We start from the raw sequence: 23,486 nt of genomic DNA on the forward strand, positions 1-23,486 counted from the left end.
CCTACACACTTTTTTCAAAGAAAATGGTATTTTATATCGTATTTCATGTCCTCACACTCATGAACAAAACGGGACAGCGGAAAGAAAAATTCGACAAAATTTTGATATTGGCTTAACCTTACTAGGTCGTTGTGGCTCTCCTTCAAATTCTGAAACGCTTTTGAAACATCTATTTTCTTAAAAAATCGCATGCCCGGTTCCTCACTAAGAAACCAAATCCCTTTTCAAGCTTTATTAAAGCTTGAACCCGATTTTAAGTTTTGACGAGTGTTTGGTTTTGCGATATATCCTCTTCTATGTTCCTAAATCGCCACAAATTTTCTTTTCGATTAAAAAAATGTGTATTTTAAGGCTATTCACCTTTTTACTTAGGATATAAATACTTTGACCTTGATACAAATCAGATGTATTTTTCTTGGCATATCGAATTTGACGAGTCCTCGTTTCCCTTTAAAGTTAGTGCTGCAACTTCTTCTAGTTCGCTAATGTGTGATGTTGTCTTGGACTCGACTTCTCCACGATTAAGAATTTCTCTTATTTTACCTTCCCAATGCAGTCAGTCCTCTAATGTCTCAAGTACTCCTTTGCCTCAATCTCAAACTCATATACAACATATCTCTATATAGTGTGCTCCACCAACTTCTTATACTTCAACTACTTCACCATTGTCTCAGGCTGCTCCACCTTTGTCCTCTACCCTACCTTTGCTCCAATTTAACCATCTTAACTCTCCAATTCCTCCACAAGTTACACCTATAAACTATCATATTCCACCGTTGGTTGACCTCTCATCTACTAATCTACCTCCGCCAACCAGTAGAACCATCCATATATCAACCCGAACTCACATTATGTAGCTTAGAGATACAATCATGCAAAAGAAAAAGTTTGCACACCTCACTTCTATGACCAAATCTTCTTTACCAGTTGTTACTACCTCATTTACCAAAACTCATACCATGCCCGAATGGCAAGAATCAACTTTAACAAAATAAAATATATTCTTTAGTCCCTCTCATCCAGTGGGTAATGTAGTCGGTAATTGGTGGTTGTACAAGATGAAAACACATGCAGATGGTACTCTAGAATGATATAAGGCTAGACTAGTTGCTCGTGGTTTTACCCAAGAATATGGTTTAGATTATAATGAGACTTTTAGTCCTGTTTCAACACTTGTGACTATTCATGCTGTTTTGTATGTGGCACTTGCAGGTTCCTGTCCAATTTCTTAATTAGATATTGGTAATGCTTTCCTGAATGGAGATCTCAAGGAAACTATCTACATTATCCAACCTCAAGGTTTTGCTGATCCTTTACATCCTCATTATATCTGCAAGTTAAATATATATATATATATATATATATATATATATAGTCTCCGACAATCACCGCGTTGCTAGACTGAACGTCTAAGTTCTTTTAAAGTGACAATTGGGTTTCACGAGTCTCATACAGATCCATCTCTATTTATTTATTGCACTAATATGTGTACATGTTTTTTGTTAGTCTACGTGGATGATATCATCATTACAAGCAGTAACCAAAAGATTGTTCAGAGTCTTATTGATCATTTTTCTAAACAATTTTCTTTGCGAAATCTTGGCCGCCTTAGATATTTTCTTGGCATTGAAATGGTTCCACATCCAAGAGGTATTATTCTTTCTCCACATAAATGCAGTTCTGATTTGTTACTCTCAGCCAACATGCACACAAGTAAGCCTTATACTACTCCTATGGCCTCGGGTACAATTTTGTCAAAATTAGATGGTCCTTTATTATCTCGTGTCGAGGCTAATCAATATCGCAAAATTTGTGGTAGTCTACAAAACACTACATTAACTCGTCCAGACATTTGTTACATTGTTAACAAACTTTGTCAATTTAAGCATCAACCTGCTACAGTTTATTTCCAAGCTCTGAAGTGTGTTCTTCGATTTCTCAAGGGCACTATTTCGCAAGGGTTACTGTTGAAGGCTTGTTCACTATCGTCTATTACTGCCTTTAGTGATGCTGATTGGGTAGGTTGCCCAGACGATCGTCGTTCAACTGGTGGTTTTCTTATTTACATTAGGTCTAATCTCATTGCTTGGCATTCCCGAAAACAAGATACAGTTGCTAGATCTTCGGCTGAATCTGAGTTTAAATCTATTGCTAATGTGCGTGTGGAGCTTCACTTGCTATGTCATTTTTTTTTATCTAAACTTGGTGTTCAGTTGAAGGTGCCTCCTCATAACAACAGTGGGGCTGTGTTCCTTGCAAAAAATCATGTTTTTCATGCACGTACTAAGCATGTTGAAGTTGACTTTCATTTTGTTCGATATCATAACATCGTTTTGTTTCTTCCATTTACGGTGCTGATTAGTTTGTTGACATTCTTACGAAGCCATTATCCAAGCAATTGTTTCTTCGATTCTCTGACAAGTTTCACTTATACCCTGTTCCACCTTCAGCTTGTGGGGGCGTGTGATACATACCCTTATCATGAAACGATAAGAATTAATATATTGTATTTATCCTAATTTAGTTACGATTATGTAAAATTTATCTTTATTTAACTGTATTATTATATAAATGATGTTTATATAACAATCACAATTCACTCAAACTCTCAAAGAATATCATTGAGTATAATTCTCTTTTCTACTGTTATTGAGTATCCCAATATTAATAAAATAAAATTGTAAAGAATACAATATTTTTAACAAATTTCAAAAATATTAATAAATATATAAAAAAATAAACAATGATAAAAGTGTGAAAATGACCCAAATACCGATATTCGACATAACGTGGCATGAGATGCCTATATGCGGGATGGAAGACCCAAATTACCCACCATAGACACTGATGGATAATGCGTACCACAAGTTTAACAAAAACTTGATCTTCTTCCTCCACTCATCTCTTTGATTCTCCATCTTTCTACGTTTCATCTCCCTCCTCTTACTCGTTACAATCTACCCATGCATCTCATCCATCTCAATCACTTCATTCATCACTATCTTTCTCTCCTCTCGATCACCCATTACTCCCACCCTTTTCGGTGCCTTCTCCGTCCAATTCCCATTCTCCAACACCCTCTTCCGATGACGTTGACGGCGTAAACCACAGAATTAGAGCATATACTCAAGATGTATAGACACAATACAATGTTGGTCGGCAATTATCTTAGATATGCCGGGTAAAGATGCGTGTTCAAATCCGTAATACGTAATTTTCGTATGTGTATCTTCGCATCTAGACAAAATAAAGCATAAAGAGAGTGATGATCAGGGTTGTCAAATGGATAACTCGGATACGGATATGCCTATATTTGTATGCGGATTCGATTCCGAAAATCCGTATCCGTATCCGTATCCGAATCCGAAAATATTTAAAGAATAATATCTGAATCCGGATCCGATGGATACTATCCGGATTCGGATAATATCCGGATCCGATTTTCAATCATAATTTTTATTTTTATATTAAAAATTGAACAAAATTGAAAAAAAATAAAAAAATAGTAAAAATTAAAAAACCATTTAAAAAAAAATAAAATAAGAGTTAAAGTGGTTTAATCATATTTAATTTTTCAAAAAAAAATAATTTTATTTATCTTTTCAGTATAATTGTTATCTTTAAATTGTTGAACTTAAGTGAATTTTAAATATATGTCTATAAAATTTGAATAAACATAATAGTATATATATATATATTTATATACGCATACACACATTATAAATTTAATATAATAAATTTTAAATTATTTAAATATTTAAATATTATATATATAATTATATATATATATCCGAATTCAGATATTATCCGATACGAATATGCCTATATTCGTATCCATATCCGTAATTGTCGGATTCGAATAAGGATAATATCCGTTTTGTTTCGGATACTGATAATATCCGTTTTGTTTCGGATACGAATGCGAATTTTTCGGACGAATATCGGACTTTTCGAATTTTTTTGACAGCCCTGATGATGATATGTATGTGTATAATGGGCCTCGTATGAAAAAAAAGTCACCACACTGCCACTTATCAGTATATTGGACCTTCGTTTTTGTGATATAGGCATATTGGGCCGTCATGCGATAAAATTCGATTTTGCCTGCTTAGTATTTTTAAAATTGTTTTTTTATAATGTGATAATGCGTATATGATAAATATGAAAATTTATAATTTTAGTGCATTTGATTAATTTTTTTATATAATAATAGTAAATCCTATTACATTCAACAAATTACACCAATAAAATTGATTTAAAATTATAAATTTTCGGGGCATTAAAAAGCCAACTTTTTACCAAACCGGGTCCTCATCCGAAAGCAATCACCGTCATTGGGGTCTTTTTGCACAATCGGTTATCTCATGTATCCGTAAAATCTTGTATAAAATACTTTCCCTGTACTCGTACTATTTTTACCTAATAAATTAGAATACAAGAGTTGTTTACGACGACAATCCCCCGAGCTGTCCAACACGAAGAAGACTCACTCCTACGTTTATCTACCTCCTGGGTAATCTGACTCTAATCTTACATTGTTCCCATATATTGAATAGTGCACATTAACTGTTTGATGAAAGTTCCCAAAGAAATATTATATGTGATTATACATTGCTTAATAGCACCTGTATTTTTGCTTCTTTGTTTATATGTTCACATGCTATTTCTTGAAGACCCATTGAATTATTTTATTAAAGTTTGTTCTTTTGAGTTTCTGCATTTTGTAAGCGAGTTGATGGATGCCTAGATACAGTTAAACCTCGATGAAATAATAATCGATAAGCTAAAATAATATTTTTTTCGGGTCCCAACATAATGTACACAATGTTTTTTTTACTCCCGGTAAAGTAATAAACTCGCTAAAATAATATTTTTTCTTGGTCCGACCATATTACTTTAAAGAGGTTTAACTATAATATATTTTCAGGATTTTGGATTACGCCTCCTGCCTAAAGATTCCATTTTTACTTCAAGTGCTTGAGTCCTTCCATTGAGAGGAAGGATGGCATCACGCTTTCAAGCTGCCTCACTTGTGGCTTCACCTTCTTACCCAAATGCCGTTGCTTGGTCTGAAGAGAACTTGATCGCTGTTGCATGTGGGCACCTTGTCACTATTTTGGTAATTCTGCAATCACGTTCTTGAAATTATAATACTGTCATGTGCTTCATTGTTTATGCTCTTAAGTTTTTGGGTTTCTTTTAATGCTTCTTATTTGTTGGGGTGTATGTCAGAATCCGAGCATGCCATTTGGACCTCGAGGCCTTGTTACAATACCACCAAGCCAGCCATTTCAAATTGGAGTAATAGACAAAAAGGGTATTTGCCTGTTTCGGTAACTTATCAGGACAGGATCTTTATTAATTCATCGACCACTCTTATATTAGGAGAGTTGTTAGGTTATCGTGGTTAAAGAATTAAGTTTTAGATCCTTGTACATGATTTATTGTTTGTTTTGTATTTATTAAGTGTTTTTCCGTCTGTTCAGATTTGCTCAGTGGTTGCATGCAACCCATCAGTTTTCATAGAGATACCAGTCCTTGTGTTCGGTCTATTTCCTGGTCTCCCATTGGATTAGCACCAAACTCGGGGTAAATACTACCTAGCTTACCATATTTGTGTTTACAATTTGTTAGTTGCTGTATTGTGAATATCTTTGAAACGTGTAAGATGCGTGTTTGTTAAATTGGTGCAGTTGCTTGCTTGCTGTATGCACCACTGAAGGACAAGTGAAGCTTTTCCGTTTCCCTTTCTGTGAGTTTTCTGCGGAGTGGGTTGAGGTATGTCCCAGTTTAGCTCTGTTCCTGAGTTTAAATTCGGAGAGAAAGGGTAAGATTTGTGCTAATTTATTTTCTCCAAAATGTTCCCTAAGATTTTTTAAGAAAAGAAAGGAAAAGAAAGGGAAGTTAAAAATGAGTTCCTTTCTCTCTAAAATTTTCTTTTCAAAAGTGGGATGATTGAGAGAGAAAGATAACTATAGTAACTATTATATTAAATATTTTAACATATCTCTGCCTTCTTTTCTTTTCTTCAAAAACTTAGGAACACAAGAAAGAAAATTATTTATCAAAATTTTTCTTTTCTTTTCTGCAATATTTTATCCCTTTCTTTTCTTTTCTTTAACTCAAAAACTCGGGAACATAGTGTTAGTGGTAGCCTTACAGAGACTACCAAGAGGTTCTTATTAGTTAGTTGCATTGATAGATACTACTATAAGGGTATGGAGACGGGCTGTCTCTTTTCTAATTATGCTTATACTTTGTCTAGAGTTCAGTTTTCTTTGTTTCATTAACTTAAGGCTAAAGCTTTTACAGCATCTGGAGGCAATACATAGATTGACTATGTACATTGTGACAACCTGAGTGCAATGGTCCAATTAGTATGATAATGTAGTCCAAATCTAACTATTCCCTTACAGTAATGCAGTTACCAAAAATCCAAAACTCTGTGTGTGCATCTCCTGTTTTGTTCATTATAAAAGTTTAAACGAGTCCATAGCATTTTAGCCTAGGGGATACCCCTCTCCTCTTGGTAATAACAGGTCGAGGACTCGGGTTCAAACCCCAGTGATGTTAGGGTGTCTTGGTATTTAAATTGTAATTTACCTAAACCAGAATAAATAAATTGATTTGAATAATCTATGTTGTACTTTGAGTCCCAAGGACATCAATTTTATAAAACATTGCATATAATACTGTATACACTCTCTCTCTCTCACGCGCACACACACTCTCATTTCTTTGCTCATTATATATTAATCATTCTGTAATGAAGTTTCAGTTTGTCATGATATTATAGATCCTGGATATTTCTGAGATGCTGTACAAGTATTTACTGGATGTCAATTTCTGGGAGTCGGATGTTTACTCAGAGCTTTTTAATGTAAGTCAAGTAATGGAGAAGTTCTAGTAGTACTTATACTGTTCTTCCAGATTAGGATAACTTGATAACTTTTTGCTATGTTTACATGGACAGTAGACCTTGTTCTAAAGTACCAGTTCACATTTGGACGTATTGAACGTTTGACTTGAATTTAAATAAGCAAACTTGTTACTTGCCAAAATTTTCAAAGTAGAACTGTCCAACCACAAATCTTGTCCATGAAGCATAGTATGACTAATAGAGTTATAGTTTTTTTCACTATTTTATTTGTTCTGATTATCCTTCATCTGTTATATTGTTTGTTAGAACTCCTAAAGAATGGGTATCTTTTTTGATTTAGGAGCAAGCAAGTGAACTTAGGAAAGAACATGAACATGATGTTGATACTGCGAGCCCTGTGATGAGAAAAAACCCCAAACGAAGAAAGCGTAATGATATGGCTGTAATGTACTGTGCTTAACTATGCAATATTTAATATTAAATAGATGGCTTGTTCTGTGTATTTAGAGATATAACGATATTATCCTCTAAACTCATAAATATTTTTTTTTCTGAAAATAGCCAGGATGCCCATCCTAGCTCTGCACCCAACAGTGATGAGTCCGCAAATGTCGTCACTGAAGTTGCAAGTTTTCCATACCCCCTTGTAAAAGGCTCATGTGTTGAGGTTGGCGCCTTTTGCTATATGAAATTATAACTTATAGATTAGTCTTTGCACCCTTCATTTTTAGGTTCATAATCATTACAATTAAAAAATTTCATGTATTTAAAGTAACAGATTTTATCAACCAAAAATCCTATTGGACTACTAACTCAGTTGAACTTTACAGTTCTAGTGATCAAACTTGTTTCTCAATGTTCTTGCTGTTTCTCCAGGCTCTTAAAGCTCCGAATGACAAGCCAGATAGTAGGTCTCTTCAAATTGTTTGCATGCCTAAATCTAAAACAAGGAGTAAGAAAAAAGCGCCAGAAACGCATAGCGTCGACTTAATATCAGCTGATAAATATGCTTCACGCAGCTCAATGTTAGCTTCAGTTGTTGTTGCCTGGTCACCACTTTTACAGACATCCGAGCATAGATTAGCTTCACCAGATGATTCATGCGACTGCTGTTCTATACTTGCAATTGGAGGAAAATCGGGCATGATTTCATTTTGGAAAATCAATAAACCACAACAGTATTCTATTCTGAACAACATATGTACTAATGATGCGCAACTCATCGGAGTTCTCCATGCACATATGTCTTGGGTCACTGCAATGAGTTGGGAAGTGTCTGTTTCAAATGCTTCTAATCATCAGCTTCTCTTAGCTACAGGAAGTTCGGATGGGAGGTGAGTAATTTGATGATTGATTACACCTAGACGGCTAGACATATTTTCTGTACCCCTTTGTATTGCATAACTTATTAATGTCTTTTAAGTCGTCTACTCCACCTGTTCGTTCAGTTTGCATCTTCGATAAAAATATATTCAAATTGGAAAATGAGGTTTCACTTAATTTCTATTGTTTATGGTGAGAGTAGATTCATTTTAGTCTTTTCAGCATGAACTTGTTTTACCTCAATTATAACTAAAAGTAGTGGCTGAAGTAACTTCATTAGAATGTTGCTTAAACTAAAAGTAGCTTTAAGCAACTCTCTCCGATTTTATGAAGTTATAATTCAGCGGGTAACAAATAGATCCTAGTTACCTTCTTGTTATGTATCTGATTATTGACATGGATGTATGCATATAAATTTAAACAGTAATAACTACTATTCCATTGCCAATGTCTATAATGCCACTAAAATTTCATTGCCCAGATGCAGTGTCTTCTAGATAATCCCACTTGAAGGTTACATTAAATATATGCAAATCCTCTTATGCTTAAACGCATCATACTTGTAGTTCTACCTAAAATGAATGACAAAAACCTATTAAGATGCGGCTCATATATTCAAATTTTCAAATTTTCAAACTTTCAACATATATCAATTTTTAGTGGCAGCTGCATCTTCCATGGATAGTAAATAAACAATACGAGCAACGTGTATTATAACCATGGTTGTAAAAATCGGTAATCGGTACTAATCGGTTTAGGTACCGATTAGGGATTAATCGGCAAATCGGGGATTAATCGGAATAAAAATCGGATATATATAAATATTTTAATAATATTTAATATATTTACCTTATTTATTATGAAATATATAATTCAAAAGTAATTTATAAATATTAATCGGATTTTTAAAAAATAGATCGGCCAAATATTTTTTAAGGATTAATCGGGGATTTTTTTAAAAATCGGGGATTTTTAGAACACTGATTATAACTAACAGGGTTCTGTCCGCTTTGTACTTAAAGTTTGCTTCTTTTTTTCATTTATATATTTATTTTTACAGTTATTGTATTATCTGTTACTAGAGGGGGACAACAGGCAGTTGATAAGGATTAATTGAATTTATAAATCATGACAATTCATTAACATATGTATAAATATATATATATATATATTTGAGTTATTGCTTGAAAGCTTCCTACTAGGTTAACTCTTTCATTGACAGTGTCAAGATCTGGCACTGTTATAGTGCAGAAATGCTGAAACCATCCAAAACTAGTTCTGCCTCCTTTTCCTTATTTCACGAGGTCAGCCTTTTAAAAATTAGTTTCTACAAGCTATTGAATTATTATGTATTTATGTTGATGTGGGTCATTCTATCTCTACATAGGTCATGTCTGTGGATTCTGTTCCAGTTTCTGTACTTTCTCTTTACGTGCCCATGCCTTCTGCCAAACAAATTCTCCTAGCTGTTGGCAAAGGTTCCGGAGCTTTGGAAGTGTGGACATGTGATACATCTAGCAGAAAATTTCATAAAATTGGTTTGGATGATGCACATGGGCATGTTGTAAGATCCTCTTCTGTTACTGTTAAATATGTTTAAATTTTTATATAAAAATATTGTATCTAAAAAAAAGTACGGGTTTTCTGTTTCTAATTATTTTTTACTTTTTCAGGTAACAGGAATTGCATGGGCATTTGATGGAAACTGTTTGTACAGCTGCAACCAGGTATTTAAGCTTAAAGTGCTTGTACAGTTGTGCCTGAAGGGCAAATGCCAGTTTATGTGATGGTCATGTTTTTGTATATGCATTCTGTCCACAATTTTCCGTTCTGACCTTTTTTCTTCATGGATTTTTTTTGTTCTCTATATTTTTAGACCTAAAGCAATTTCGAGGTTACCAGGGTTCTGATTTCTTAGGGTAAAAGGTGTTAACTCTAATTACCCCCTCCCTCGAAAAAATGTTTGCGCCTATCAATTTGTGTATTGAATGTTAAATTTGTTTTATAAAATAATACTGTTTGATAGTAGCAACTAGCAACTGTCAGACTTGGCTCATTATTTCTTTTCAGTTTCCATCACAATATTCTGCCATAAGAGTTTCTTATGTACGTAAGTTTGTTGACAACACAACCTGTCCATACGAACTGTGGAAAGTGGAAACTTTTCTTTATGATGATAAAAAGTATGTACTCATGATTTAATAAATTCACTATTTTAGGATGACTCTGTTCATTGCTGGACTCTACACAGTGATTCCTTGTGCAAAGTAACTTTGCCTTCAAATACTCCTGGTGTGGAGAGCTCTACTGATGTATGATGTGATTCCTTCTTGCTCCAACACTCCATATACACTTATTATTTAGTATTTAAAGTTCAGTGGGAATTCTTTGCAGGTCCCAAGTGGATTCGATTTATGTTTTGGTCTAGCGGTATCCCCCGGAAATCTGGTAGTTGCTGTGGTATGATATATTATCTGAATAATATTTTCTCTGTTTTTTGTGATTCTGTCAGTAAAGCACATTAAGTGTATAAATTTGAAATATTTCATTTTCTAGTTATTGGTTATCAATATCTACGTGCAAACAGAAAGTCAAACTAGAAATCGAGATTATGGGAACTGATTTCTCTGCTTCTACATATGCATGTATGGTATTTAATTATACACACACATACGATACTATATTATTGAAGACGAAATATTAAAAATCTGGTTGGTTGGCGGGGTACTGATATTATAAAATAAATAAATAATATAAGAGAAGTCATAGTACTAAACTAGATGAGTTGTTTGAGTTTGAGTTGAAAGAGTAATATCAGATATAATTATAAATATATTTAAACTATCTTATATTTCATTCTAAAAATATTTTCTACACATTATTAATTAAAAATGTAAAAATTATTAGAATACGAAATATATAGAAAATTGTTAAAACATAGACAAGAATAAATTATTAAAGGAAACAGGTGCTTGCACGGGTTAATTAAGCTTGTATTTATATACAAGTCATAGTAGGTAACATCCCTTCTGTTAAACAAATGTACACATAACAATAATATTTAAGAGACATAATTATATTTAAAGGTTTATACACTTCTAAAAACTCCTTGGAGTTGGGATAATACATGCCTGCATCTTTCAGAAATAAAACTCCTTGCAGCGGGCGAAGTATCTTCTTGGAAGTTGGAATAGGTGACAGTTATTTTTGTACATCTATTATCTGACTGTCCGACTGTATTAGGATCGAACTTCAGATCAAGAATGACGTTATTGTATTGTAACTCTGTAACTCACATAACAAATCATTAGATTTAGGAATAAATTTGGAAGAAAGTATGTCTTTAATGTCCAAAGTTTGCATGTTTTTGTCGAACAAGTAGTTACTTAGTTACAGTGTGAAGTTCTTCCTACACAAAAGTTTGATACAGACATATCATAAATATAAATGTAGACATCTATACTGCTTGAATATTTACTTTTTGAAGAGGAAAAACAGTGTACTTCCTTTTTTAAATCTGACTAGCACTAAAGGTAGATTGCTATCACTATTATCTGTTGGGAAGTAACAAGTTTATTATCAATTACAGGCTCGTCGTTTTGATGTAGGTCTGTTGGATCCAATGTACCAGTTAAGGTAAAGATTGTCTTTTTATATATATATTTATATCATTAAATTGTTACCTTGCGTGAACTTACTTGTATGTTTGCTACTGTTTCTGTATGTATATAACACACATGCATGCATTGTGTGACACACATATAAATGTAGTAGGAGATACAGCCAGAACAGATTAGTTGAAGGCTAAAAAACTTTCCTGGATGTGTAGAGCTGAAATCTATAAAAGTAAAATTATCGACTGTGTTTCTTTACATTTCTCGCTTTAAAAGACAATTTTGATCATTGCCAGGTCTCAGAAAGCAGCTGTTGAGTTCTTCTGGACCGGTGGTCAACAACATGATAACTTACTAGATAATTGTTCAGACTTTAACGTTGAAGCTTATTCTGGGTTTTCTATTGAAGAATTGGTAAATTGGGAGTATAACATAATGTGGTCCTTCCATCAGCATGAACAGTTGAATAAGCCCGAGCCTGTGGTCGTTTGGGATGTGGTGGCAGCATTATTGGCATTTAAACAATTTGCTCCTAAATATGTAGATCACATACTAGCCAAATGGCTAAGGTCTTTTGCAGGATCCAATTTTGGAAATTCCCCTCTTCAAACAGTCGTCTCTAAATGCCTCTCTAACATTAGTACCCGGCAGTTGCACCTCTTAAACATTATCGTTAGGCGTGTAATACTTGCAGATCTTAAGGCAGATAAAGTCAACGAAGAAAATCAAAGCTTTTCAGATGGACCTGCAAAGGGACAAATGGGTTTGTGGATGAAGCTTTTAAAGAGCAGTGAAAAAGAACTTCGGGAAAGGCTTATATATTGTAGTTTCTCCATCATTATTAATCTAGTGTCTCAGTCCTCGGAAAACCTTAGTAAACTTGGATACTGGCAGCCTGCTGGATTAGCACAACTGGAAAACTGGGTTAATTCTAATCATGCCCATATAAGGAATTCCCTCAAGGTACTCAAATCGGAAGTTAAGAAGATTAAAAAGAGGTACTTGAATACTCTAGGTGCTCTTATTGACTGTTTCTTTCTTTGTTTATTATGGTCCTCCAGGAAAAATATGTGCAATACCTAATGGAAAATGTTATTGATATATTGTAAATTTTCAATTTTAATTCTCTTAAACTGTTGGCAAGTGGTAACAGTTTTTTATTCATGATTTGAAATCCATGCGTATGTTTTCTATGAATAAATAGTGGGGCCATTGAATTCCATCATGTGAGCCATACATCTAGATTGCGAGAAGTGTAGACACTAACTGAGTCGCAGTCGATTAATAATCGATACATGTTTCTTGTGTTGTGTGGACCCTACTTGGTTGCGTCTGAGTAAGATCATTAATTTAACTATGTAATTTTGTGCAAAATGTCTGTGGTATTTATCACATCCTTTATTTAAAAGCACAGTCAAATGTGAGAATAATTACAATATGACACTGACATTTGTACAGTTATTTGTGGTAACTTGAATTTTCCATCAGTTCATGCCCATGTAGTTTGTGAACCAGCATAACAAAAGCATAACAATTATATCAATGTTTGTGATTTCAGCATGGCTAGTCATACTGACAATTTCCTTTGACAGCAAGCTTTGCTCAGTGGGCAATTATGCAGCGAAGGAGCAATGCAGCTACTGTTCAGCACCTGTTCCATTTGAATCTCCAGAAGCTTCTTTTTGTCAAGGCACAGAATGCAAGAAAGAGGTTGTCCAGAAACACAAAATGACACGGTGTGCTGCCTCTATGCTGGTTAACGATATCACTCCAACATGGTTTTGTGTGTGCTGTCACAGACGGTCTTCAAAATTGGCACCACGGGCACTCTTCTCAATGCTCCAATATCCCAGTGATGCGAGCAATGACCCAAAAATTACAACCCTCCGGGAATCATCGAAACCGATATGTGTATTTTGTGGTATATTACTACAAAGATCACAGCCGGAATTTCTTTTGGCAGCTTCACCTGTATAAACTACAGACATGTTAATCCGTTATTATACATGTTGTATATTATTAAAGTTAATATGTATGTATGTATATGGCAAGTCGGTTGTGAAGTTCCAGTGCTCAGCATTCCTTCATTCCTTGTATGCACAAATGTGTTTGTTTGCGAGAAGTCAACTAATCGAAGGCTATGTGAAAGACAGGTTATCAAATTTCTGGGAAAACCCAAATGCAGATGTATCGATCGTATAATTATGGTGTTGTGACAGGCGTTTTGAAGGACAAAGTACAGACAGAGGTATTAATACTTGGTTTAGTTTAGTTAGGATAAGTATTGTAACTGTATAAGTGTATCTGAAGCCTACAGTTTACTACCTTATATTTGGAAACATGCTTAAATGACAACCACACAAGTTCAATAGTTGTGTTGGGACGGTGCATGGCACCTTTAAAAGAATGTTTGTGTGGAAATGTCAGCTACTTGTCCCTTTATTGAATTATAAAATTTCATTTTCTGCTTTATCAGTTGATTGGTAATTTGATTTGAGGCATGAGGGTAACAATTATACTCCCTCCGATCCTTTTTAAGTTGTCAAATTTCTTTTATAGAAATCAAATTGACCAATTTTTTTATCAAAAATTAAATATTATTCTTATATTATTTTAAAAAACAAAAAATTATATATTAAATTAGATTAAATCTACTTTCCGATGATATAATTTTTTTTTTATTTTATTCAATTTATAAATTTTAATAAACTTCGGTCAAAATTTAGTTAATTTGACTGGGTTAAAGTGACAACTAAAAATGTATAAAGCGAGTAATAAATATCATACGCATCTTTTTTAGGGTTGTACTTATTATATTATTTGCTTAAAAATAAGTATTACTTTTTATGAAATAAAAAATAGTAACTAATATTTTTGGTATATAAATTAGAAATCTTGTAATTTTTATATCGATGACAACCAGTGTTACAGATTTCGGAAATCGGAACTATTCGGTTGAGGTGCCGATTTACGATTTATCGGACGATTTTTAAAATATCGGATGATTAATCGGCGATTTATCGGAAATCGGTCAAATCGGACAAATATTTTTGACCGATTTTTGAGCAATTTATCGGCGATTTTTGAAAAATCGGCCGATTTCTATAACAGAGATGACAACAACAAAATATTATTTCACTGTATGTCAAAAATGTAATATGATTTGAATCATGCTTAATTCATTAGTTTAGTTCAGTCAAAACTCTATGCAATTTAAACCATGATAGTTACTTATTTAAGAAGTCGTCTTTGCATCCGACCGAAAAAAGAGAAGCTGTCTTCGCATTAGTTAAAAAATCAAATTTATAATTATGTTTTATAATATTAATAACAATAATGAACAGATTATAAAAATATGGGAGTATACTATTATTACAGTTAAGTGATAATTATTTTAAGTCTATTTAGTTTTCAAACCATCTACGAGAAATATAGCATTGAGACATTTAAATGTGTTATGTTGGATTTCGAGTTCGATAAAGCAAAATCGATTTCCATCAACAATATACACACAAGTTTTACCCTTTTTATAAATATTAATCATATACATTCAATTGGATTGACGGTAATCTCGGTCATTTAGAACAAGTTAGGGAGGTGAAGAGGTATGTACGGAGATTATAAATGGATTCTTGATAATTAAATATATTTTTTGTAATTTTACTAATTAAAATAAATTAAGAATGAAAGTTACATTTGTGATCTACATTGAATATTTAATATCTGAAATAATTTTAATATGGTATGAATAGAAATATTTCAAACAATTTAAATTAATTAGGATAATATTTTACGCAATTATCAACTTTTTCTTGTTATGATTTTAAAATATAATACATAAATAAATACTTAGAGTATAAAAGAAAAAAAATTCCAAAATACACCATTTTTCAGAATCAAGTGTTTATAATACCACTGACTGACAAGACGTATTGCCCAAAATACTCACAATTAGGCATCCGTAGCATGCGTTTCCATTTTTTTTAAAATTTTACAAATAACACGCATTTTTAATATACATAATTATCTACGTAATAAAAATACGCATGTTGGAAATGTGTATCCAATATACTGTGAATACGCATGTAACTGTAAGACATGTGTATGGTTTATAAAATTTTAAAAAAATAAATATACATATGATATGTATATTCAGTGAATATTTTGGGCACTCATTCTTGTCAAATGCTATTTTGAGCACTTAACCGTAAATGATCGATATTTTGATTTTTCACCTGTATAAATTCGGAGCAGGGCTAGTACTACAAAGATTTTTAATTTTTTTTATCAAATATTATGGCATAGCATATTAAGGATTTTAATTGGTGAACTATTTTTAATAAATTGTGAATCATATGCGCTATGTGTGACAAACAGGTTGGGCCTTGGGGACCTTGTGCATATTTCATTGCCATTGCCGCAGGGGAAGAGAAGCTATTGAAAAGTTGTTACCGAAAGGCTAAACAATTATAGAGCATTTTGTAGTACTCAAAATAGAATCTGCTGTACGTATGAAGCAATACTTTGTTGTCTAATAAAGGGAGAAGGGCAACATTATTATATTATTATCTAGGAGGGGCCAGAAAGACGAGCCCCATCGGGGATAAATTATAAACTTGACACATTTCTGTATCGATAAAGGGCGTGTTTGCTTCCCTTTTTCAAGTGTGTGTATTATTATTTATTACTAGGGCGCATGTCACAGTCGAGCATGTCAAGATGTTCATGCCATGAAGTTAATTAGTCATGTATGTCATGATGTCAATAAGCCAGACATGTCTTTTGATGATTTGACATATATTTTTACTATTTTTTTTACTATTTTTTAATAATTATTTTAATATTAGAATTATCGAGAAATAACAAATATAATTTTAAAATATTTACATATATTTTAATATTTAAAAAATTACTAATGTAATGAGTATTATGATAGTATTTGGTTGTTGCTGTCAACTAATTTTAATTTTATATTTAAGTTCACTGTATATTAGTATAATAATTATTTATTAAATTTTATTATATTTAATTGATAAATGACATGTCATTTGGGCATGTTTTTTGACAAAAAACATGCATATAGACATGTCTTCGGCGAGTTTCGTGACAGGTATCCTGATCATTACGCAATTAGTTTCGGTCATTAGGTCCCCTGTGCCAAGGTCCTTGTAAACTGTCTACCCGTCCGAGAGTAAGGGAATCAGGATTATGAACTACTTTATAACATGACATGAACTAGAAAATCGTTATATTTAAAATTTTTCAATATAATTATTTTTATCAAATTTTAAAAGGCAACTGAATACGGGTAGGTAGGCTGGTTGAGATATGAGTTTTAGGGGTTTACACCCAATATTTCAAATTTGACTCGATATAATTCGGATTTAAGTAAGAGGTATGTCGGTGGTTTGATCCACTAACACCCACCAGAATTAATAAAGGTACACACAATTTGAAATAAATATTTGATTAAAATAATATAAAATAATAAGCTAAAAATATGATCATAAAAATTATTGTGAATTTTATCGCTAATCGATAATTTGTTAATTTGTTCATACGGATTGTGATACAACGTGTTTATAAAATAGCGAAAACTCTTTTTAAGTAAATAAACTCATGCACACGCAAGGAAAAACTGACGAAAGTTGTTTATTAAAGATGAATGTAAATTAAAACACCATATTTCATATGAATGTAGTCCATAGGAAATTATGCTTACGACCTTTTAACGGTTAAGAAGTGGTAGTATACAGTGAGTCAAAAATGGTAAGCTCTAGTATTTTTTCATCGATAGGTTTCAGTTTCAGTACAAATCAAACTACTTTACCCTCTAGCGGTGTTGAATTTAGGATTCAAAACAGGTCATCAATATTATTGTTTTGCGCGCTTGTAATGTGTGCTCAAGTACACACAATAAATACTAACTCTCGTGAGTTTGGTGTTTTTGGATTGTTCCTCATAAATATTGATGGACCCCTCTGTATTTACAACAACTCTCTCAATAAAAATGCACCAAACTTATAAAATTTAGTGTTTATTATTGTTTTGTGACTGCGCCACAATAACGACCTTATTTTATATTTTTTAAAAATGAGTAAGGTTAGATGCACAGAAAATGATGAAAAATTGTTAGAAAATGATTTGTTATGGCTAATGTCGTATATAATAATTTTATTGATATTTTTGATGTAAATGTAATGGGATCTTCATTTAACCAATAAAAGATAACTGACATTTTGTAACATTTTGGGATTCATTTTGGTACCCCTAGCATTTTGCTTAAAAAATATGCAAAAAATAAAAACAAACTTTGTTTTTCGGGTACTAAAAATGCTAAAAAGTAGGCGTGCTAGGTGCTAAAATGATACTCCGTCTTTTTTATTTTATCTGTTATTTCATTTTTCTATAGATATCTCAAGATATATTGATCGCATAATAAAAATTATCATTTTTAATTTTTTAATTAAAAATTTAAATTATATATTTTTATTGATAAAAAAATTAAAAATAATTATTTTAACTATGCTTTAAAAAAATTAAAAATGAATGCAGAATAGCAATTATTTAAAAGAAACAAAGAGCGGACATTATAACTTAAGTGATTAAGAGCTTATTTTTTGTTGTCCCACTTTCTAGGTTCGATTCTCGCTCACCCCCAAATTTGTTAGAACAAATATTCAATTATAAGATATATAAATTATATTAATAAAAAAAAGATACTATATTACGGTTATCTTAAAAATAATGCTATTTATTAAATTATGAATACTATTTAATTATATGAATGCAACATTGTTAGTAACACTTTATTTCCTCAAATTTCTGTTTCATGAGTTTAACATTTACCTTTCTTGTCAAGAATTGAAAGAACAATGCAACACATTTTGGGATTCATTACGTACAGAATGATGTATATTTTGGTTAAACGATTATTTTCTTATTTTAATTATTAAAAATAAAATTAAATAATACTTTTATTAATATTAAACTATTAAATTACTAAATTATTAGATATAATCTTCTTATTCCCTCAAATACGATCAAAATCTATCAAACTAAACCACAATCACACTTCTTCCTGATTCTTTTATTATTTTATTATAAATTTATAATTATTATATATTTATATAAATATAATAAAATTAATATATAATTAGGTAAATAAAATTTAAAATTATTTTTAAATATTAACGAAACTCGTGTATCACAGTGAAATAATGATTCTACATATTGGATCTGTGGTTACGAGTTGCCGCAACGCTACTAGTCCAATAATTGTACCTGGATTTCAATATTACAAAACATATATTTTAAAAGGAAAAGCGGTGAGGAATTGGTTTGCAAAATGCCTAATGTCCAATTAGCTGGGGGTGGCTTAGGTCATGTTTGTTAGTATAATAATATGCACGGGGATCCTTTGGTAACTAATTATATAATCAAAAAACAATTCATGTAACCAATATATGAACATAATAATTAAGGAGTTAATATGCTTAGAAATTATATTAGTTAAAAAATCTCCAAAATTAGGGGTGTAATTCGAATCGAGCTTGCTCAAACTTGACTCGATAAAATAGGTCCGACTCGAACTCGTTATCGAGTTCAACTTCAAATAGGTCGAGTTTTTCTGAGATCGACTCGATAAACTCGAACTCGAACTCGACTCAATTCGGCTCGAACTCGATTATTTTTTTCTACTTTTTTAAATATATTATGTTTGCTAGTTTATGTGTCCTCCAATTATAAAGTAAAATTAATTTTGTAAATTAATTTGCTATTTTTCCTATATTCACGAGCATTATTATATTTTATTATTGATAAAAAATTAAATTAAATTTGTTTTTATCATGTTTTATTTATCCCGACTCTTATTATTTACTTCCGTAATTGAAATTAGGGTTTTCACTTGATAATACAACTACTCAAATTAATGTTTTATACCTAACGATCAAATTACATCAACTCCTTTAGATTAATTATGTATATAATATAATATTTACAAAATAATATTTATACATAATGATGACAACTCGAGTGAGAGACTTTTACATATTTAAATTCAAAAATTCAACTAATATTGTAAATTATAGTGAAAAGCTATTTTAAATAAATAAGACAGTTAGACAGATATATATTAAATGTTATCAACAAATGTGTTTTATATCTCAATTTTTACTTTAGTTAATCTTTTGATCAATCGATGCATCAATTATAACTTATAAGTTTCATGAAATCACAGTCAAAACTCAAAAATTCGATAATAAATTAATAGGTTCAAAAATTCGGTAAACTCGATAACTCGTTAAAACACTCGATAAGGTCAAACTCATTAAAGCGGGATAAATTCGAAAACTCATTAACGAATTCGTAAAAGTGGATAATCTCGGAAACTCGCGAACAACTCGAATTCGACTAGTTTATTTTTTATATATAAAGTTAAAAATCTTTTAATTTTTACGTCCACGACGACAACATAATATATTTCACTGTATGTAAAAAATGTAACATTATTTGAATCATGCTTATTTCATTAGTTCAAGAAGTTACTTATTTGCATGATAGTCTCTTATTTAAGAAGTTGTCTTCGGCTTCGCATCCCAAAAAAAGGAGTCGTCTTCGCAATCGTTGCAATCGTATGTTAAAAGACAAATTTATATAATTATTTTATAATAGTAATATCGATAATAATGAACAGAGTACAGAAATATTGAAGGATACTATTATAGTTAAGTGATAATTATTTGAAGTATATGAAGTTTCTAAACCATTTACGAGAAATATCTCGGTGATACATTTAAATGCGCTAGGTTGAATTTTGAGTTCAATAAAGCAAAATACATGTCCATTAACAATATACAGAGTAAGACATTGTATTTTTTTTAGTATATATTAATTGTATACATTAAATTAGATTAATAGTAATTTTAGTCATTTGGAACAAGGAGGTGGGGAGGTCTGGACTCGCAGATCATAAATGGATTCTTGATACTTAAATAAAGTTTACTTTTATTGATTAAATAAATTAGGAAGGAAAGTTACATTTGTGATTTATATTGAATATTTAAAATTTAAAATAATTTTAATATGATACGAGTAAATATATTTTATACAATTTAAATTAATTAAGATAATATTTTGTACATTTATCAAAATTATTGTTAGATTTTGAAAATATAATATAAAAATATATACGTAGTAGAGCATAAATTTGGAGCAAAGATTTTTTTTTTGTCAAAATGAGCAGGCTAGTAGTATACACGGACTACTCCAATAAAAAAGAATTTAGAATAGAAACTAGAAATCAAATAATTTATTTTTTAAAATTACTTCGAAATATAATACATATGGTATGCAAATCGATCGTTGAGAGATGGAGAAAAATACAGTGAAGTCGGATTTTGAAAAAACTTACTCTTTGACGAAAAAATCAAATTAAAACCTTAGAGTAAAAGCTGAAATTGTGTGTGGTAGGGTGCAGATTAGTTGGGTGTTGTGCTTTTAGGGGGCCATTAAATTAGATTCTTGGCGTCGTCCGCAGTCTCATCGCCCAAGCTTCTTTGTCTTTGACGAATTGACTTGAGAATAGGAAACTATGGATGGAGGTATTGTTAGCAATGCTCATGCGGCTCTATTTGTAAAGTGGAGTTGAAGGGAAGCTGTTAGATATATTTGATAATGTCATAGCTAATATGATTTATGTTTAGTTTTCAGATCTTACTTAACAGGACAAATCAGTACTTAACTGGAAATCAGTACTTATACTGGAAGTCAGGACTTAAGGATATCAGTACTTATATTATCAGGAGATAATCATCAGAAGTTGGATATCAGAACTTAAGTGCTGAAGGACAATCAGATAAGGATAGTAGCTGATTAAAGGAAAGAAGATCGAGATAAACATAAGAAGAGATATGCATGAAGAAGGAGATCCGTGAAGAATGGAATACTTGGAAGAAAAGATATCTGATTAATATATTTTAGGAAGCAGAATTATATTCCATATCAATTAGCGATTATCTTCTAACTGTGTAATATATAAACACATACATAGGGTTTACACTATAAGTGTTATCATATTCGAGAAGATTATTCATTGTAACCCTAGCAGCTCTCGTGATATTTGTTCATCACTGAGAGGTAACAGTTCCATACTGTAACATAGTTTATTGTTTCAATAAAGTTTTTTTTTCTAATACTTAAGATATTAAAGTTCGATTTGATTGTATTTTACACAGGGCCTCACAAACCAACCAAGCTCGCTGTTGCAGTTGCAGGTGAGGCAGCAAAGACTGTACCAAAGGAGAAGAGTGATTATACTGCTGAAGATATCGCATCAATTGCTAAGGATGCTAAGGTACGACACTTACTGCATAGTGTCATTGATAATGTAATGTCAAACAGGGTAATTAACTGCAAGACTGCTAAGGAGATATGGAATGCTCTGGAAACAAGGTGTCAGGGAACTGATACAATTAAGAAGAACAGGAAGACAATACTCACTCAAGAGTATGAACACTTTGACTCAAAGGCTAATGAATCATTTACTGATTTATATGATAGATTTGTCAAACTCTTGAATGATCTGTCACTGGTTAATAAGGAGTATGCTCTTGAAGATTCAAACCTTAAATTCCTGTTAGCTCTTCCTGAATGTTGGGATTTGAAGGCAACAACAATAAGAGACAATTACAATCTTGATGAAACAACTCTTGATGAAATTTATGGAATGCTCAAGACTCATGAACTTGAGATGGAACAAAGAAGCAAGAGGAAAGGAGGAAAGTCAAGGACAATTGCTCTTAAGGATGAAGAAGAATCCCCCAAGGCAGCTACCTCAAGGAAAGACAAGGGTAAAGCTCTGTTCACAAAGTCTGAAACTGAGTCATCAAGTTCTGAAAGTGATGATGACTCAGATTCTGAAAGCTTGCCTGAGACTGATGTTGATGAGGAGATGATGAAGCTGTGTGCTCTTACGGTGAAAGGGATCACAAAGATTGCATACAGGAAGTTCAGGAAGGGAAAGAAGTTTTCCAGGAAAGGCATAAGTTCTGATAAGAAGAATTTCAGAAGATCTGAAGGCAGAGGAGGAAAGTCTGATAGAGGAGATTATACCAATGTCAAATGCTATAACTGTGGTGAGAAATGCCACATATCTCCTGATTGCAAGAAGGTAAAGGGTGACAAAGGCAAGGCTCTTGTCACAAAGCAGAAAAGCTGGACAGACACCTCAGACTCTGAAAGTGAGGAGAACTATGCGTTGATGGCAAATGCTGATAAAGAAAGTGCTGAGAGCAGTTCTGAAGCTGCTGAAACAAAGGTACCTCAGATTACTTATGCTTTTCATACTTATGATATTAATGAGTTGAGAAGATATCTTAAAACCATGTTTGTTAGTTATAGAGATCAAAATTTAACATGTGAAAGATTAACTTCTGAAAATCTTGCTTTTAAGAAAAGAAATGATTTCTTAGAAAAAGAGTTAGTTATGTTCCATCAAACTCAGAAGGATAAAGATGATGCTCTTTATGTTAGGGATGAAGTGCTAAAAATGAATGAATCTCTAAAAACTGAGTTAGAAAAGGAAAGAGAGATAATCAGGACTTGGACTAACTCTGGCAGAACAACTCAAAATTTGCTAAGTACTGAAAATTGGAAAGAGGGCTTAG

The 23,486-nt window shown here is 32.1% G+C and overlaps 1 protein-coding gene across 3 annotated transcripts; it reads left to right on the forward strand.

The window, feature by feature from the left end:
- The first annotated feature begins 4,328 nt into the window (after positions 1-4,328).
- LOC141721532 (uncharacterized) lies at positions 4,329-14,314 on the forward strand. 3 transcript variants are annotated; one of them, XM_074524472.1, is made up of 17 exons: positions 4,329-4,513; positions 4,928-5,119; positions 5,233-5,317; positions 5,487-5,589; positions 5,694-5,778; positions 6,797-6,880; positions 7,221-7,327; positions 7,442-7,547; positions 7,757-8,214; positions 9,426-9,507; positions 9,591-9,767; positions 9,877-9,930; positions 10,423-10,515; positions 10,598-10,663; positions 11,793-11,839; positions 12,114-12,815; positions 13,410-14,314. In XM_074524472.1, the coding sequence occupies exons 2-17, from the start codon at positions 5,003-5,005 to the stop codon at positions 13,792-13,794; spliced, it is 2,751 nt and encodes a 916-aa protein (XP_074380573.1). In that variant the 5' UTR covers positions 4,329-4,513; positions 4,928-5,002; the 3' UTR covers positions 13,795-14,314. The 3 variants fall into 3 exon arrangements, with proteins under 3 accessions (XP_074380573.1, XP_074380574.1, XP_074380575.1); XM_074524473.1 differs by having other exon boundaries at positions 7,221-7,322; positions 7,446-7,547; XM_074524474.1 differs by lacking the exons at positions 4,329-4,513; positions 4,928-5,119; positions 5,233-5,317; positions 5,487-5,589 and having other exon boundaries at positions 6,779-6,880.
- Positions 14,315-23,486: the final 9,172 nt, after the last annotated feature.

The sequence above is a fragment of the Apium graveolens genome, chromosome 4 (genome assembly GCF_009905375.1).
Source record: "Apium graveolens cultivar Ventura chromosome 4, ASM990537v1, whole genome shotgun sequence".
Lineage (NCBI taxonomy): Eukaryota > Viridiplantae > Streptophyta > Magnoliopsida > Apiales > Apiaceae > Apium > Apium graveolens.

What these genes read in the sequence shown, in the direction of transcription:
- LOC141721532 (XM_074524472.1), top strand. Translation starts at nt 5,003, where the DNA reads ATGGCATCACGCTTTCAAGCTGCCTCACTTGTGGCTTCACCTTCTTAC. An exon ending in GGCACCTTGTCACTATTTTG is followed by an intron (nt 5,120 to 5,232) that starts GTAATTCTGCAA and finishes GGTGTATGTCAG; the next exon opens with AATCCGAGCATGCCATTTGG. An exon ending in CGTAATGATATGGCTGTAAT is followed by an intron (nt 7,328 to 7,441) that starts GTACTGTGCTTA and finishes TTCTGAAAATAG; the next exon opens with CCAGGATGCCCATCCTAGCT.